Source organism: Sorex araneus, chromosome 11 (genome assembly GCF_027595985.1).
Source record: "Sorex araneus isolate mSorAra2 chromosome 11, mSorAra2.pri, whole genome shotgun sequence".
Lineage (NCBI taxonomy): Eukaryota > Metazoa > Chordata > Mammalia > Eulipotyphla > Soricidae > Sorex > Sorex araneus.
In genome coordinates, this window is record NC_073312.1 from 1,257,501 (window position 1) to 1,271,837 (window position 14,337).

The 14,337-nt window shown below is 68.9% G+C and overlaps 1 protein-coding gene across 1 annotated transcript in view; it reads left to right on the top strand.

Moving 5' to 3' along the window:
* TCERG1L (transcription elongation regulator 1 like) overlaps positions 1-14,337 on the top strand; it is a 52,766-nt gene that overhangs the window by 34,959 nt on the left and 3,470 nt on the right. Inside the window, exons 5-9 of the mRNA XM_055119114.1 lie at positions 7,760-7,851; positions 8,618-8,706; positions 9,150-9,304; positions 9,942-10,005; positions 12,745-12,877. Of these exons, the coding sequence (XP_054975089.1) occupies positions 7,760-7,851; positions 8,618-8,706; positions 9,150-9,304; positions 9,942-10,005; positions 12,745-12,877 (533 nt within the window). The remainder of the gene's footprint in view (positions 1-7,759; positions 7,852-8,617; positions 8,707-9,149; positions 9,305-9,941; positions 10,006-12,744; positions 12,878-14,337) is intronic.

Here is a 14,337-nt window from a genome sequence, read left to right on the forward strand (position 1 = left end):
GACGTGGCCGCGGCCAGTGGCCTGTGGGAGGTGCAGCCACGACAGGAAGCAGGTCCGGGCGGCCCTCTGGGGCCCCCTGCCCCCCTCGCCCCCACACACCTACCTCCCGTGGGGGAGCCTCCACGCGTCTGCGTGGGTGCTGGGTCTGGGCGCTGCTGCCCTTCCGGCCCGGCCCTCCTGGTTCCTCCAAGCCACAGTGCCAGCCCTGTGTGACTCACACACACAACCCCGAGCTGAAGGGCGCGGCCCGGGCTTGGGCAGCAGCTGCAGGAGGACCAAGGGCTGGGGGCAGGTTCGCCAGTGGCTCCGGACCTAGGAGGCCATCCTGCCCCGGGCCCGTGGGGGCCTGCGGTGGACCTGGGAGCAGGGGTGCGGCGAGTCCCTGGGCTCGGGGGCAGAGTCCACTCGGCAGGGCCGAGCCCTGTCCAGGCTGCCCCAGGGGCGTGTCCAGCTCTCCCCGAGTGGGTGCCTGCAGCCCTCCTCGGGGGGCGCTGGGGGAGGGGCCTGGACCCTGCCTGACCTCGGCCCAATGGCTGCTTGGAGAAGCGTCTCCCGAACCGCGGCCGCCCGTGTGGCCCCACGGAACCCAGCGGGGCTTGTGCCCTCGTCTTGCCAAGACCCAGTGACGGGAGCCGGTGACTGAAACGTACGGGCATTCGGAGGGGGCGATCGCCGGGGGCCTCTGCTCTGAGCAAGAGCCAGTTCTCACCGTGGTGAGCAGAGACCCGCGGGCTCAGCAGAGGGAGTGACTGGGGCTCCTGAGAGGCTGGGGACACCTTCCTGCAGATGGACGGCCCGGGTGGAGCCGAGGGCACTGTGGGACCTGCAGCCGGGCAGCCCGGTTGGCCCCCTGAGAGCGTGTCTCCAGGGGGAGGCGAGGGTCTCACTTCCCGATGCCTTTCCTGGCTCCCACTTCTGGCACAGCGGGTGCCGTGGCCTGGGGCCAGCCAGGAGGATGGTGACCCCAGGGACCCCGGAGACCCAGACTCAGCCCCAAGGCTTGTCAGCAGCTCCAGGGTGAGGGCACAGATGGGCAATGGATGGACAGTGGATGGACGGTGGATGGATGGTGGATGGGTGGTGGATGGGTGGATGGACACACAAAAGGATGGACAGATGCATGGGTGGGGAGATGGACAGATGGACGAATGAACGGATGAATGGGTGGGTAGTTGGATGGATGGATGGACAGATGGACGGTTGGGTGGTGAATGGGTGGGTGGATGGACAAATGGATGGAAGGGTGGATGACTGGTGGGGGGTTGGTGGCTAGTAGGAGGGTGCTGAGTGTGGCTGGAGGTGACGGTGGGTGTGAGTGGGATGAGGGGTGGTGAGTGGCTGAGTGTCGTGGATGGCGATTGGCAGGTGGCGGGCTGGCTGACCCTTGGTGGGTAGCGGGTGGGGTGGCTGGGTGGGAGCCGCCTGGGTGGGGTCCCGTGGCTGGATCTGGGTGGAAGGTGGGGGGTGGGCGGGTGAGGGGAGGCTGGGTAGGGGCATAGACGTGAGGGTGGGGGCGGAAGGAAGGGGAGTGGGTGGTGGGCCGGTGGTGGCGAGGAGGTGGCGTGGGTGGGCTGGCAGCTGGTGAGTGATGGCTGTGGGAGGTGCTCGGGCGGGCGGTGTGGAGACGCGTGTGCATGAAGGGTGGAGAGGTGGGGCCAGCGGGGGGGATGGGCAGGTCTGGTGGGGGCAGGCCTGGTGCCGGCAGGAGGGGCTGAGGCGGGTGGCCCGGCTCGCCCTGTCTGGCTCCAGGACGGTGAGAGGCACCAGCCATCTGTCCAGGCGGGGGCTGGATGCTGCGTGCGGAGCCTGCGAGCGGCGTCTCCCGCCACCAGCAGGCTCGTAGGAGCCATCTGTCACCAGGCCTTGCCAGGGCTCTCAGCGTCCATGTCCTGCCGGGCTCGCGCCCGCCTGAAACATCTTGCCCAGCCTGGCAAGGCACAGAGGACATGCACTGCAGCCCACACACGTGACACATGGGACACACGACAGCCACATGTGATACACGGGGCACACAACACATGTGACACATGGAACACATGACAGACACAATATAAAGGGCATACCACACGCATGACACATGGGACACATGTGAAATATGGGACATATTACACATGTGTGATACATGGAACATATAAAACATCTGTGATACACAGAATACACAGCATGCATAACACACGGGGACATGCTACAGACCACAGCTGATACATAGGACATGCTACATGCTACATGTGATACAAAGGAAATGCTGCACATCATGTGTGATACGTAGGACATGCCATATACGACATATGTTACACAGGACATGCTGTACACAGGTGTTACACAGAACATGCTGGGTACGCATAGGGGACACACTGCACAACACATGATACACGGGACACACTGCACATGTTACAGGACACGCTACACATCCCATGTGATGCATCGAACACATGATACCACCCCCATGATGCCAGAGGCCATACCGCATGTCCGACTGAGGTCACGCACTCTGCATGTGTGTGCATCCAGACTCAGGCCACGTGGAGGCTGACCCCACACAGGCAGGCACGGTGGGCAGGGACGAGTCTGTGTGTCCGGGTGGAACGTGTCCCGTCACAGATGTCCATCCGTGGTTTCCTGCAGCGTCTCCATCCCCGGAGAGGCCCTCAGCGTCTGGACAGTGGCTGGAGGCCCCGTCCCCTCCCCCCACCCTGTGCCTGCTTCCTCGGCCAGCTCGGAGCTTCTGCCTGTGGACACTCTGGGCTCCATCATGGCTACTGGCGGGGACTCAGCCTGGATGGCCACCCGTGTGAGCCCCGGCCAGGGATACGGGGGCGCTGGGTGTGGGGAACTGGGGGATGTGGGGGGCCCTGGGGTAAGCGAGGGTCTCTGGTGTGTGTGGGGGGTGCCCAGGCGTGTGGGGGTGCCTGGAAGTGTGGGAGGTGCCCGGGTGTGTGTGGGGGTCCCAGGTGTGTGTGGGGTCCCGGGTGTGTGTGGGGTCCCGGGTGTGTGTGGGTGCCCGGGTATGTGTGTGGGGTCCCGGGTGTGTGTGTGGGTCCTGGGTGTGTGTGGGGGTCCAGGGTGTGTGTGTGGGTCCCGGGTGTGTGTGTGGGTCCTGGGTGTGTGTGTGGGGTCCCGGGTGTGTGTGCGAGGTCCCGGGTGTGTGTGGGGTCTGGGGTGTGTGTGTGGGGTCCCGGGTGTTTGTGTGGGTCCTGGGTGTATGTGGGGGTCCCGGGTGTGTGTGTGGGTCCTGGGTGTGTGGGGTGTCCCGGGTGTGTGGGGTCCCAGGTGTGTGTGTGTGGGTCCCGGGTGTGTGTGTGGGTCCCGGGTGTGTGTGTGGGGTCCCAGGGGAGTGTCGGGTGCCCGGGGTGGGCCCCGAGCGGGGCTGGGCACCCTGGGAGGGGACTTGCCTCTCTCTCGCCGGCCCCCGGGCCTGTGCTGCCTCTGGCGTGTTTGTTCCACTTTAATCGAGGTGGATCAGAGTCAGAGCCCCCACTTCTGTTCAAACGTGCATCTTACAGTGATGTGCTCCTGGCGGCAGCTTCCCGATTCCCAGCCCCACAGCGGGGTCGGAGGGCTCCTCTGCAGTCACGCCTGCAGCCCCGGGGTCAGAGGGCAGCAGCAGCCAATGGTCTGAAGGGGGCCGGGGTCCCCGACAGCTCAGGGGCAGAGAGGCACTGGCCCGTGGGACTTCCTCGGGGTGTGGGGGTCCATTGGGTGCCTTGCGCGGCCCCCTCAGCACTGCCCAGGGCCGGCCCCCCACTCCAACCTGCCCAGGGGTCTCAGGACCACCCCATGTGCTGCTGACTCTGTTCGCTCCAGTGTGTGTGTGTGTGGGGGGGCACAGTGGAGCTGCTGCCTCCTGCCGTGATCTCTGTGAGCGAGACAGAGAGAGAGAGGGGGGGGCGGGGAGAGACAGACAGACAGACAGAGACAGAGAGAGACAGCGAGAGAGAGACAACAGGGTGAGAATCAGAGAGAGAATGAGAGACAGACAGCAAGAAAGACAGCGAGAGACGGATGATGCTCGGAACAGGGTTGGGGGGAGGGTGCTCGGGGCAGGGGTCGGAGGCCGGGAGGGAGGGTGCTCGGAGCAGGGCCAGGCGACAGGGTGCCTGGGATGGGGTCGGCTGCCGAGCTGGAGGCTGAGAGGCAGGAAATGCCCCGCAGCACGCGGTGACGGCGCTGCCTGCTGCCCTCTGAGGTGGCCGCTTGGCCCTGCTCCCCCCAGTGCTGCCGGGGCTCCTCCTCGGGCCTGTGCAGGGGGTGTCAGACCTCGGGGATGGCCCTGCAGCAGCCTCGGACCTGGGCTCTCCCCGAGGGGCTCCGACCTCCCTGACTGGCCTGAGAGGCCGAGGGGAGTGGGAGGCGGGAGAACCGGGCGCTTGGCGGCAGTGACCACTGGGCCGTGTCCTCCGGGCCCCGCTGGTCTTCCGTGGGAGCTTCCGGGCATCGAGGGAGGCTGGGCTCGGCCTGCTGAGGTGCGATGGGCTCCTGCTGGCCGAGTGCCCCCCGCCCAGACCCCCGCCCCTCTGTGGTCTGTCCTGAGAAGCTGGGCGGCAGCACCTAGCACTTACCTGAAGGAATTGACTTTAAAGCGATGTTCGTTAAGCGCAAGTGTCCTTAGACGCACGTGTTAGTTGGGTGATTATAAATGGTTTGTTCATGATTCATTGGCTGTAATTAAATAATCACAAACGTGTCGTTATTTATAATCGTGCTGGGGGAGTGGGGGAGCTGAGAGGCCCGCATGCTGGGCGCCAGGGGAGGCCGCGGGGAGTGGGTGTGCCGCCCACACAGCGCTGCTCGCGGCCCCCCACCTGCCCCGTCCGTGGTCTCGAGACCCCCGGGGCCAGGCGAGGGCTCAGTCGGCCCAGCCCAGCACCCGCACCTGGGCTTGCTGGTGACCGCGGGAGCCGCGACAGGCCAGGCTGGCCAGGGCCCCCCGGTGGCCACTCGGGGCCCTCGGGGCCAGGGCTGGCACAGCTGGCAGAGGTTTCCCAAGGAAGGAACCCGGGGTCCCGCGTGCGGCTGTCTGCTGGCCGCCAGCAGTGCGCAGGGGCAGGAGGACACCCGCAGACTGACCGCACCCGGCCCCGCCCAGCCCCGTGCTCTCCCGCCGGGCCTTCCTGGCTGTGGGGTCGCGGCCAGGTCCTGGCCGCAGTGTGACCCCGTGCTGGCACCAGCCGCTGTACCTCCCTGCCACCCTGCTGCCCGGTGTCCAGCAGGGCCAGCTGGTGTGGCCGGAGTCCCCCGGTGCCCTGGTGTGGGTGCAGGCCCGGAGATGCACTGACCCACGCACACACACAGCCCACGGTCACCCTGAGGCAGGGCCCAGAGACGCAGACGGAGCTGCTGGACCCGGGTGGCGGGCCCTGAGGCAGCTGGACACCCCCCGCCCCGGCTGCACGCTCAGTGCCCGCAATGCAGGTTAACAGAGGCCCGAAGGGAAGGTGAGACCAAAGCACCGAAGCACCCCCGCAGGACACGGCCTGCCGCCCCGCCACTCTCCCCACCCCGCCCCCTCAGCTCCCCCCTGCTCCCCTCCCCTGGCTGCAAGCAGGCGCCGCGTGGGGCAGCTCCATGGAGCACTGTGGGGAGAGCCGAGCTCATGGGCTCATGCCCTTCCCTGTGGTGCTCCTGAGCCCTGGAGGGGGCGCCGGGACCTGCCTCTGCCCCAGGCTCCCCGTGCAGCCCTGCGGGGAAAGTTGGGGGACGGGCTGAGGGTCCCCAGGGACTCCGAGCACCGAGCAGAGGCGGCTCGAGCCTCCACAGTCCACAGGGGCCCGGCAGAGTCTAGACCCGTCTGTGTCCACATGAAGCTCACCCGCACCCTCGCCCTGCCCTGGCCGGCGCCACACCTGCACGAGCGCCCGGACACGCGTGTGCCTGGGCGTGCCTGGACGTGTGTGCACTGGCTGGGCACACCCAGTCATACGTGCACCAGGACGTGTGCACCTGCTTCAGGCACAGCTGGATGGTGCCACCTGGGCGTGTGCATCTGGGCTGTGTGCCCTGGGGTGTGCACGCCTGGGGGGGGTGTGCCTGGGCTCGTACACGCCTGGGCTCATACACGCCTGGGCTCGTACACGCCTGGGCTCGTACACGCCTGGGCTCATACACGCCTGGGCTCGTACACGCCTGGGCTCATACACGCCTGGGCTCGTACACGCCTGGGCTCATACACGCCTGGGCTCGTACACGCCTGGGCTCATACACGCCTGGGCTCATACACGCCTGGGCGTGTGCACACAGCCTGTGCCCCTGGCCGTCGCACAGCTGCTGTGTGTGCTGCGGTGTCTGTCCGTGTGCTGCCTGTGCCCACCCCGCCCCGTGGGACCCCCTCCCTGGCCTCTGCCGCCTGCTCCGCAGCCGCCACTGCTTCCAGAACGTTCCCTTGACCCCACGCGTGCCCTTCCCTTTGCCCACTGCGACTTCGCCCGTCCCCTGCCGAGTGGCCACGGGCCCTGCTGTGCCCAGGCCGGGATCAGCCCCGGCTGCTCTGCCCTGCGCGTTTCTCAGCGAGCAGCTTCCGGGGCTGCAGACCCCCGGCCGTCGGGCGCCTCCCCCCGCCCGCCCGTGCTGCGTGTTGCAGCCCAGCCCCAGCACGGCCTCTGAGGGTCTCGTGGCCACGGTGCCTCCACCGCTGTTGGGTCTCGTGCCCTGTCTCGGGGTCTGCATGGTCAGGAGGGGGCGCACACCTGTCGGGGCCTCGGCCGGCTCCCAGCAGCCCGCACGGACGGCCACGTGCATGGGCTGGACATGGTGCCCGCAGCAGGTCATGATGCACGCGGGACAGGTGCTGCACACGGGCTGCATGTGAGGGACATGGGACTGCATGTGAAGGACAGGAGCTGCATGTGATGGACATAGGCTGCACATGAGGGATACAGACTACACGTGATGTACATGAATGGCATGTGATGGACACGGGACTGCACGTGATGGACATGGGACTACTTGTGATGGACACGGACTGCACTGAGTGCGTGTCCCCTTGTGGGCCACCAGTCGCCGCCGCCACCCGTGTGTGCCCTCCGTGGGGACAGTCTGACGGAGACCAAGGCCGTGTCCTGGAGGTGAGGACAGCTGACCTCGGGGCCAGCCACTGACCGGCATTGCTCAGAGCTGCTCGCTCCTATCCCAGCTCCTTCCCTCTGGAACTCTCTGGAATCCTCCGGAATTCTCTGCAATCCTCTGGAGTCTGCTGGGATCCCCAGGGGATTTCTGGGCTAGCCTCGGAATCCCTGCACTCCCCACAGAGACGCTGCTGGTGCCTGGCTAGTGCAGGATGAGGCCCTGGGACGTGGCGGGTCTGGCCGTGCTCCGCGCGTGGAGGGTTTGGTGCCCGCGGGGGCGGGTGCTGGGCGAGGGCTGCCCTGTCCTGACCTGCCCGCCGCCTCCCCTGCCCAGGGTGACCACTCCAAGCTCTTCGTTGTTGAACTAATTTAAAACATGGCCTTCAGAAGCCCCCGAGCCCTCCCGGGACCCCCAGGCCCTCAGGTGCTGGGTCAGACAAAGGACCCGCTCGGGCCAGGGTGTGGACTTGCCTGAGGCCACTCGTGGCCGCACGCGCTGCCCAGGCTTCACTGCCCCCAGCGCCCGTCGAGGTGGTGGCCAGAGCAGCTGTGAGCTGCGGGCTGGGGGGCTGGAGGGGCCCAGGAGGGTCCTGCTGGACGGCCGCCCCTCGCCGCGGGGCCTGCAGGGCCGTGTCCAGCCCCCCACCCTCGGCCCGGCCTGCCGTCCTGGCCGGGCTGACAGCTGCGTCCTCCCACAGAGAGAAGCCGAGAGCGTGGCCGGGCCCCGGGGCCGCCCGCCCTGGTGCTGCACACGGAGCCGAAGGGCCCGGCCGGCGGCCAAGGAGAGAAGGTGGGTGGGGGCCCGGGGGGGGCTGGGCCGTGGCTGCCGGCTCTGACCCGGCTCTGACTGGGGGGCAGAGGCCACATCAGGCAGGGGAAGGAGGGAGAGAGCCGGAGGAGGAGGAGGGAGATGGGGGAGGGGAGGAAGGAGGGGAGGAGTATGGAACAGGGTGGGGAGGGGGAGGAGGGAGGGGAGGAGTATGGAACAGGGTGGGGAGGGGGAGGAGGGTGGGGAGGGGGAGAGGAGGAGGGTGGGAAGGGGGTAAAGGAAGGGGAGGGGGAGGAGGGAGGGGAGGGGGGAGGGAGGGGAGCACTTCCTTCTGCACCCAGTTCCCCTCCGGGCTGAGGCCCCCTTCGAGAGACCGCGGGGACAGGCCAAGCCCGTCTGGTCTTGTCTGAGGATGACACGCGGCCTCTGCCAGAGCCACACACCGTGACACTGGGTGACCTTGGGGCGGCCCCAAACCAGCTGCCTTCCAGTGGCCTGTCCCAGCCCCCGCGGCTGCACAGCTGGACAGTGGGCAGATGGTGACCGCCCCAGGCTTCTCACCCTCTGACCTGTCCCCGCGGCCCCTGACCTGGCCCCGCGGCCTCTGACCTGGCCCTGTGGCCCCTGACCTGGCCCCGCGGCCTCTGACCTGGCCCCGTGACCCCTGACCTGGCCCCGCGCCTGAGCTGCCCGGGGCCTCGTGGGTCCCTGAGCCGCGTCCTCAGCAGTGCCCAGCGTCTGGCCTGGCAGCCGCGTCCTCAGCAGTGTCCCTTCTCTCTGTTGGAAGGAGCCTTCGTCCATCCTCGTCCCCCGAGAGGACAGCGTGGCCAGAGGCAGCAGGCCCGTGGCCTCCACCCCGGTGCCCGGGTCGCCCTGGTAAGAGCCTGCTGGAGCGGGAAGCACGGCCGGGCCAGGTTGGGGTGGCCACGGGCTCAGGGAGCTTCGGGGGGACGGCGAGGCCCTCAGCTGAGCCTCCAGCACCGGGCAGGAGGGTGGGCGCCTCGGGAGACGGGCGTCGGAGCGGGAGGCCTGGGCTGTCCTGCACCCCGGGGCCCCGCCCCTTCCTGCCGAGGCTGCGGGGGAGGGGCTCTGCTGGAGGGAACCTTCTGGAAGGCCCAGACCAGCACGGGCTGAGGAAGGGCCGGGCTCTGCGCCCACCAGCCCCGCGGCGCCTTGTCCTCTTGCTTCTCGGCTCCCCCCAGCCCGGCGCAGACGCCCTGGGGCCGCACTCCTGCCGCGGGTGGGCTGGGGCCCGCAGACTTGGGCAGCTGGGGGGCCGGGGCAGGGGAGGGGCCGGGACTGAGGGTCTCTCCCCGCAGGTGCGTGGTGTGGACCGGTGACGACCGCGTCTTCTTCTTCAACCCCACCATGCAGCTGTCGGTGTGGGAGAAGCCGGGGGACCTGCAGCACCGCGGGGACCTCAACCGCATCCTGGAGGACCCGCCCCACAAGCGCAAGCTGGAGGCGACAGCAAGTAACCGGGCGGGGAGGGGCGGGGAGTGGCGGGGAGGGGTGGGGAGGGACGGGTGGGCGGGGCGGGTCTGGCGGCTCCGCCACGGCCTCTCGTCCCTCGCCAGGGCCCCGAGCCCTCCCGCACGCCTCCCGGGCCGGGGCTGGGGGCCGCAGCTCTGGCAGGACGAGGGCCCGGGCTCCCCCCGCCCCAGCCCTGCCCGGGGGGAGTCCTTCTTGCACCGACTCAGGCCACACAGGGGTCCCGACTCAGCCTGGGGGTGGGGAAGGGAGGGACCCGGGGACAGCTGGACAGTGCAGGGGCCGGTCACAGGGTCACAGCCAGAGGCCGGGTGACAGGGTCGAGCGGGACATGCTTGTGTGATGAAGAAAGAGCGTCCGTCCCCGTGGCGTCTGGGCCGCTGCACCAGACGGGTCCCTTAGGTTAGCATGCACTTGGATCCTAGTTGTACGTGGGAGCCGCATGGACCCCAGGGCTGCTGGGCCCCGAGTTCCCTGGGCTGGTGTGGACACGCTCTGCCCACAGCCGATGGGGCCACAGCCGATGGTGGAGCCCAACGTGCCTTCCCCTGGCCGCGGGGGGCTGAGCTGTGCCACGTGGGGGCGGGGCGGCCCCAACCCCGGCCCTGCTTGTCTTGCAGTGGACGGTGGGGCCGACTCTGCTGATGCTGGGGACGCCATGAGCATGAGGACCAAGAGGAACCGGTAGGTGGGGCGCGAGGTCGGGGGTCAGGGGTCATGCGGGGGTGGGCGGGTTCCCTGGTGCCACGTGTGAGTAGGCGGGCAGCCCCTGGGCACCCGCAGCGGGACCCTTCTGCTTCCTGCCCCCAAGCGACCTCCCTAGAGATCAGATTTGGGGCCGGGGGCTGCTGTGTGGACACGGAAGCTGGACAGTGAGTGCCCTGGGGACCAGGTCCTGGGACAGGCAGTGAGGGTCCCCCTGCATCCTCACGGCTGTGGCGGCTCCCCCTCCCCTCCCCCCTGTCACGTCGGAGAAGCAGCGTGTGTGACTGTGCATGTGGAATACGTGTGCACGCATAGGACAGGTGCGCCCGTGCACGCGTGTGCACACGTGTGTAGAGCCCACTTCAGCTCTGCTCATGGCTAATGGCGTGACAGGATGCGGAGGAGCCAGGAAGACGTGGCCCTGGTCATCACGGGGCTCCGGCCACTCGCAGAGGGGCTTCGCACTCGGCGGGGAGCAGTCTGAGTGCAGTGGCCGTAGCCGGCTGCAGAGGCCACCCTCACCGCCGAGAAAACACCGTCAGGACACGTGGGCTTTGTCCTCGCAGGGCTCTGGGCAGCAGCGTGGGCAGCTCCTGGGGCCGGCCTGCCCGCGGGAGCCGGTTTCCACCCTTCCCGGCTCCCTGCTGCCCGGGCTGGCGGCGCGTCCACGTGGCTCCGTTATCCCTGGAGTGTGCTGTGGCCCCGTCCGTGTGGCGTGTGTCCCCCGCCCCGTGACCGCCACCCTGTGTGGAGGCCCGTCCACCCGTGACCTGGCGGGGCTGCCTGAGTGGTGGGAACTGGGTCCCGCGGGACCCGGGCTCATGCCTGCCGGAGCCCTGGCAAGCGTCAGCCTCTGGGGGAGGCAGGACAGACTGCCCGCTTGTCTGTCCCACGGAGACGGGGTGTCCCCCGCCGAGGAGACCTGGGGCAGCGGGCGGGGGCTGCGCTGACTCTGGGTGAGAACGTGGGGAGCAGGTGCCCATGTCTCTGTCCTCACCACACGGTCCTGCGCCACCGTCACGCCCATTGCACGCGACCCGCCGCCACGGCCCCGCACAGTGCCAGAGGGAGGGAGGCGGCCCCGTGCCAGGCCCAGGGGACCGAGGCCAGACACAGCGGAGGTCGGAGCAGGCGGGCGGCAGGCGGGAGCGGGCGCCGCCCTTCCTGGTGCCGTCCTTCTCTGGAGCACGTTCGAGGGGCGACGCCTGCACGGGCGGGTCTGCCCCTGGCGCTGCTTCCCCCCCTCCCCGGCCCCTCGCTGGTCAGGTGTCCGCATGGGACATGCCCGGAGGGGTGGGAGGGGGCCGGTGCCTGTGGGTGTCGGCTCAGGGCCTCGGGCGGGCGACTCGCAGCGGGGGCAGCTCCCGGCGTGCCCAGTCTGGCTGGGCTTGGCGAGGGTGAAGACACGGAGGGCGCCTGTCTAAGCGGCTGCCCCCACAGTCCCCCCCACCCACCGCACCCTGGGAAGCGCAGGCCCTGCTGTCCAGGAGGGGGCCGGGTCGCAGCTGGACGGGCCACAGCCTCGCCCTGGCAGCGCCAGCCCCAGCCGCCTCCCTTCCCTCAGAGCGGCTGTTCCCACGCTTCTATTTTTACCGAACGACACAAAGAAATCCTAATTAGACCCTTTGGAATAGGGAACAATCGCAAACCGCGGTGATTCTCTTCCTTCAGAGCTCTCCTAATCCCCTCAGCACCCGGCAGGTGAGCCCCGGGAGGGGCAGCGGGCCCCGTGCAGCACGCCGGGAGGGGGTCCGGGGCCTGGGAGCCCGCGCCCGCCCGGAGGTCAGCCCCATCTCGCCGGGCCGGCACCAAGGGTGCTGGGGTGGGACGGAGCGAGGGGCGGGGCCTCCTGGGGCTTGTGTGGGCCTTGGGGACGGCTGGGCGGGCCCCACGCACCCTCGGACAGTCCAGCCGGAACCGGGTCAGACGGTGGCACGTGCTGGGGTGTGCTCAGTGGGGGCTGCTCACAGGGGCTCCGACTCCCTGTGAAGCGAGCAGCTTCCCGCATAGCCAGCAGGGGCATGAGGGCCGCTAGCAGGCAGGAGGGAGCAAGAGCCTTCCAGGGTGCGAGACCTATCCAGCATCGGCGGGGCGGGCAAGTGGGGAGCTGTCCACGGTGCTGTCCAGGGTGCTGGGAGCTGTCCAGGGTTCTGGGTGCTGTCCAGGGTGCTGTGATTTGTCCCGCGTGCTGGAACTGTCCAGGGCTGGCCGCTGTCCAGGGGCCGGGCCTGTCTGGGGGCCTGGGGCACCTCCCTGCATCTCCTTCCCCGGCACTCCTGCTCCTCACTGGAGCCCCTGCTGCTCAGAGTTTGGGCCCATGTGTTTGCGTGTTTGGGGTCCTGTGTTGGAGGTCATGCGTGTCACAAGCTCTTGGGGGCACTTCTGACCCCTGGGAGCACTGAGTCACTGGAGGGTCAGGGCAGGGCTGCTCCAGGGGGGACAGGGCGGCCTCTGGGGGGACGGGGCAGGACGGCTCCAGGGAGAGCAGGGCAGGGCGGGGATGTGGCAGGACTGCTCCGGGGGGTGGGCAGGGGTGAGGCGGGCCGGCTGCAACAGGGGACCGGGCAGCCCCTCACACCCCTCTCCAGCCCCAGGTTCTGCCCCAGAAAACCCAGAGCGTGTCCACCCAGAGCCTGAGCCCAGCCCTGGTGCCTGCCCCAGGGGCTCGGCGGGGAGTGGGGCCCCAGACCTGTGTGACTCCGTCTCTCGTGCCCAAAGGACAGACGGCAGAGCCAGCCCCAAGCCTGCGGACGTGGATGGCCAGGACGGGAGCAGCAGGACGTCACCCCAGATCCTCCTGCCGCTGGAGGAGCGGGTGGCCCACTTCCGAGACATGCTCCTGGAGAGAGGGGTGAGCGCTAGTGCTCCTTATACAGTGCTGCCAGAGAGAGGGGTGAGCTTGAATGCTCCTTACACAGTGCTCCTGGAGAGGGTGAACGTGAGTGCTCCTCCCACAGTGCTCCCGGAGAGCGCAATCTTTAGTGCTCTTTCCACAGTGCTCCCAGAGAGGGGTGAGCTCAGGGCTGTCTCCTGTGGGTTCCTGATAGAGTGTACTGGGTTTTGCTACCCTTGGAGGATATGCCCACGGGGTCCTCTTGACCCCCTCCATTGGACCTTCACTGCCCCTGCCCCTGGCCACACTGGTGGAGAGGACAGTACCGAGTGACCGGCCCCTCTGGTGCCTCTGAGTCCCTGCCCTGCCCTGGCTCCGGGTCTCAGGGCCGTGGGTGGGACATGGTCCTCGTGCGGAAGGGCAGTGGCCCCCACACTGCGAGGGCGGGGCAGGCCCTGGGCCCCCCATGGGCTGGGGTGCTCGTGAGGCCACTGGTCTCCCTGTCGCCTGAGGGGCTGGGGAGGCCACACTCACACCGAGCCACCAGCCTGCCGGTGCCACGCGCCCCCCCGCGCTCACGAGACAGGTGGGCACAGGGTTCAGGTCTGGGCCGGCTCAGGCCTCAGAGCACTGCCCACGGGGACGGGGCGAGCGTGAAGGCGAGGCTGCTGCCCGCAAACACGGCTCCGAGCAGGACCCGGGTGCCCACAGAGGCCTCGGGCACTCCCGGGGGCTGGGGGGCCCGGGCAGCACCGACCACACAGCCGTCACTCAGCGCCCTGGCCACGCCAGCACTGGCCACGCAGCCCAGTCGGGTCAGCCTTGACCAGGTCAGCACTGACTCAGGGAGCCCTGGCCCCCGGCCCTGCCCACAGCGTGCTGGCCGGACACTGCCCACGCCATGCCTGGCCCCCGGCCCTGCCCACAGTGTGCTGGCCGGACACTGCCCACGCCATGCCTGCCCCCCCAGCCCTGCCCACAGTGTGCTGGCCGGACACTGCCCACGCCATGCCTGCCCCCCCAGCCCTGCCCACAGTGTGCTGGCCGGACACTGCCCACGCCATGCCTGGTCCCTGGCCCTGCCCACAGCGTGCTGGCCGGACACTGCCCACGCCATGCCTGGTCCCCCAGCACTGTGTGGCAGGGTTAGCCTCCGTCTGCCTCTCGGCTGGGCCCGGCGTGCCAGTGACCCATGACACGCACAGGGATAGTCACGGAGGAGCTGCGGCTTGAGCTGGTGGGATATGGAGTGTCCAGGGGACAGATGGGCAGCCCAGGGCACATGCGGCCAAGCTGGTGCTCGGGAGCTCCTCGTGGGCACGGGGCTGTGGCCGTGCAGAGCGGGGAGAGCGGGAGGGCGGGTGGGCGCAGACCCAGGACCTGGGCGGGGCGAGGTCTCCGGTTCTGGGCCTGGGCCGGTCCCCCACCAGCCCCCTGTTTCCTGCCCCTGTCTCCCAGCCCCCCAGCCCCCAGCCCTG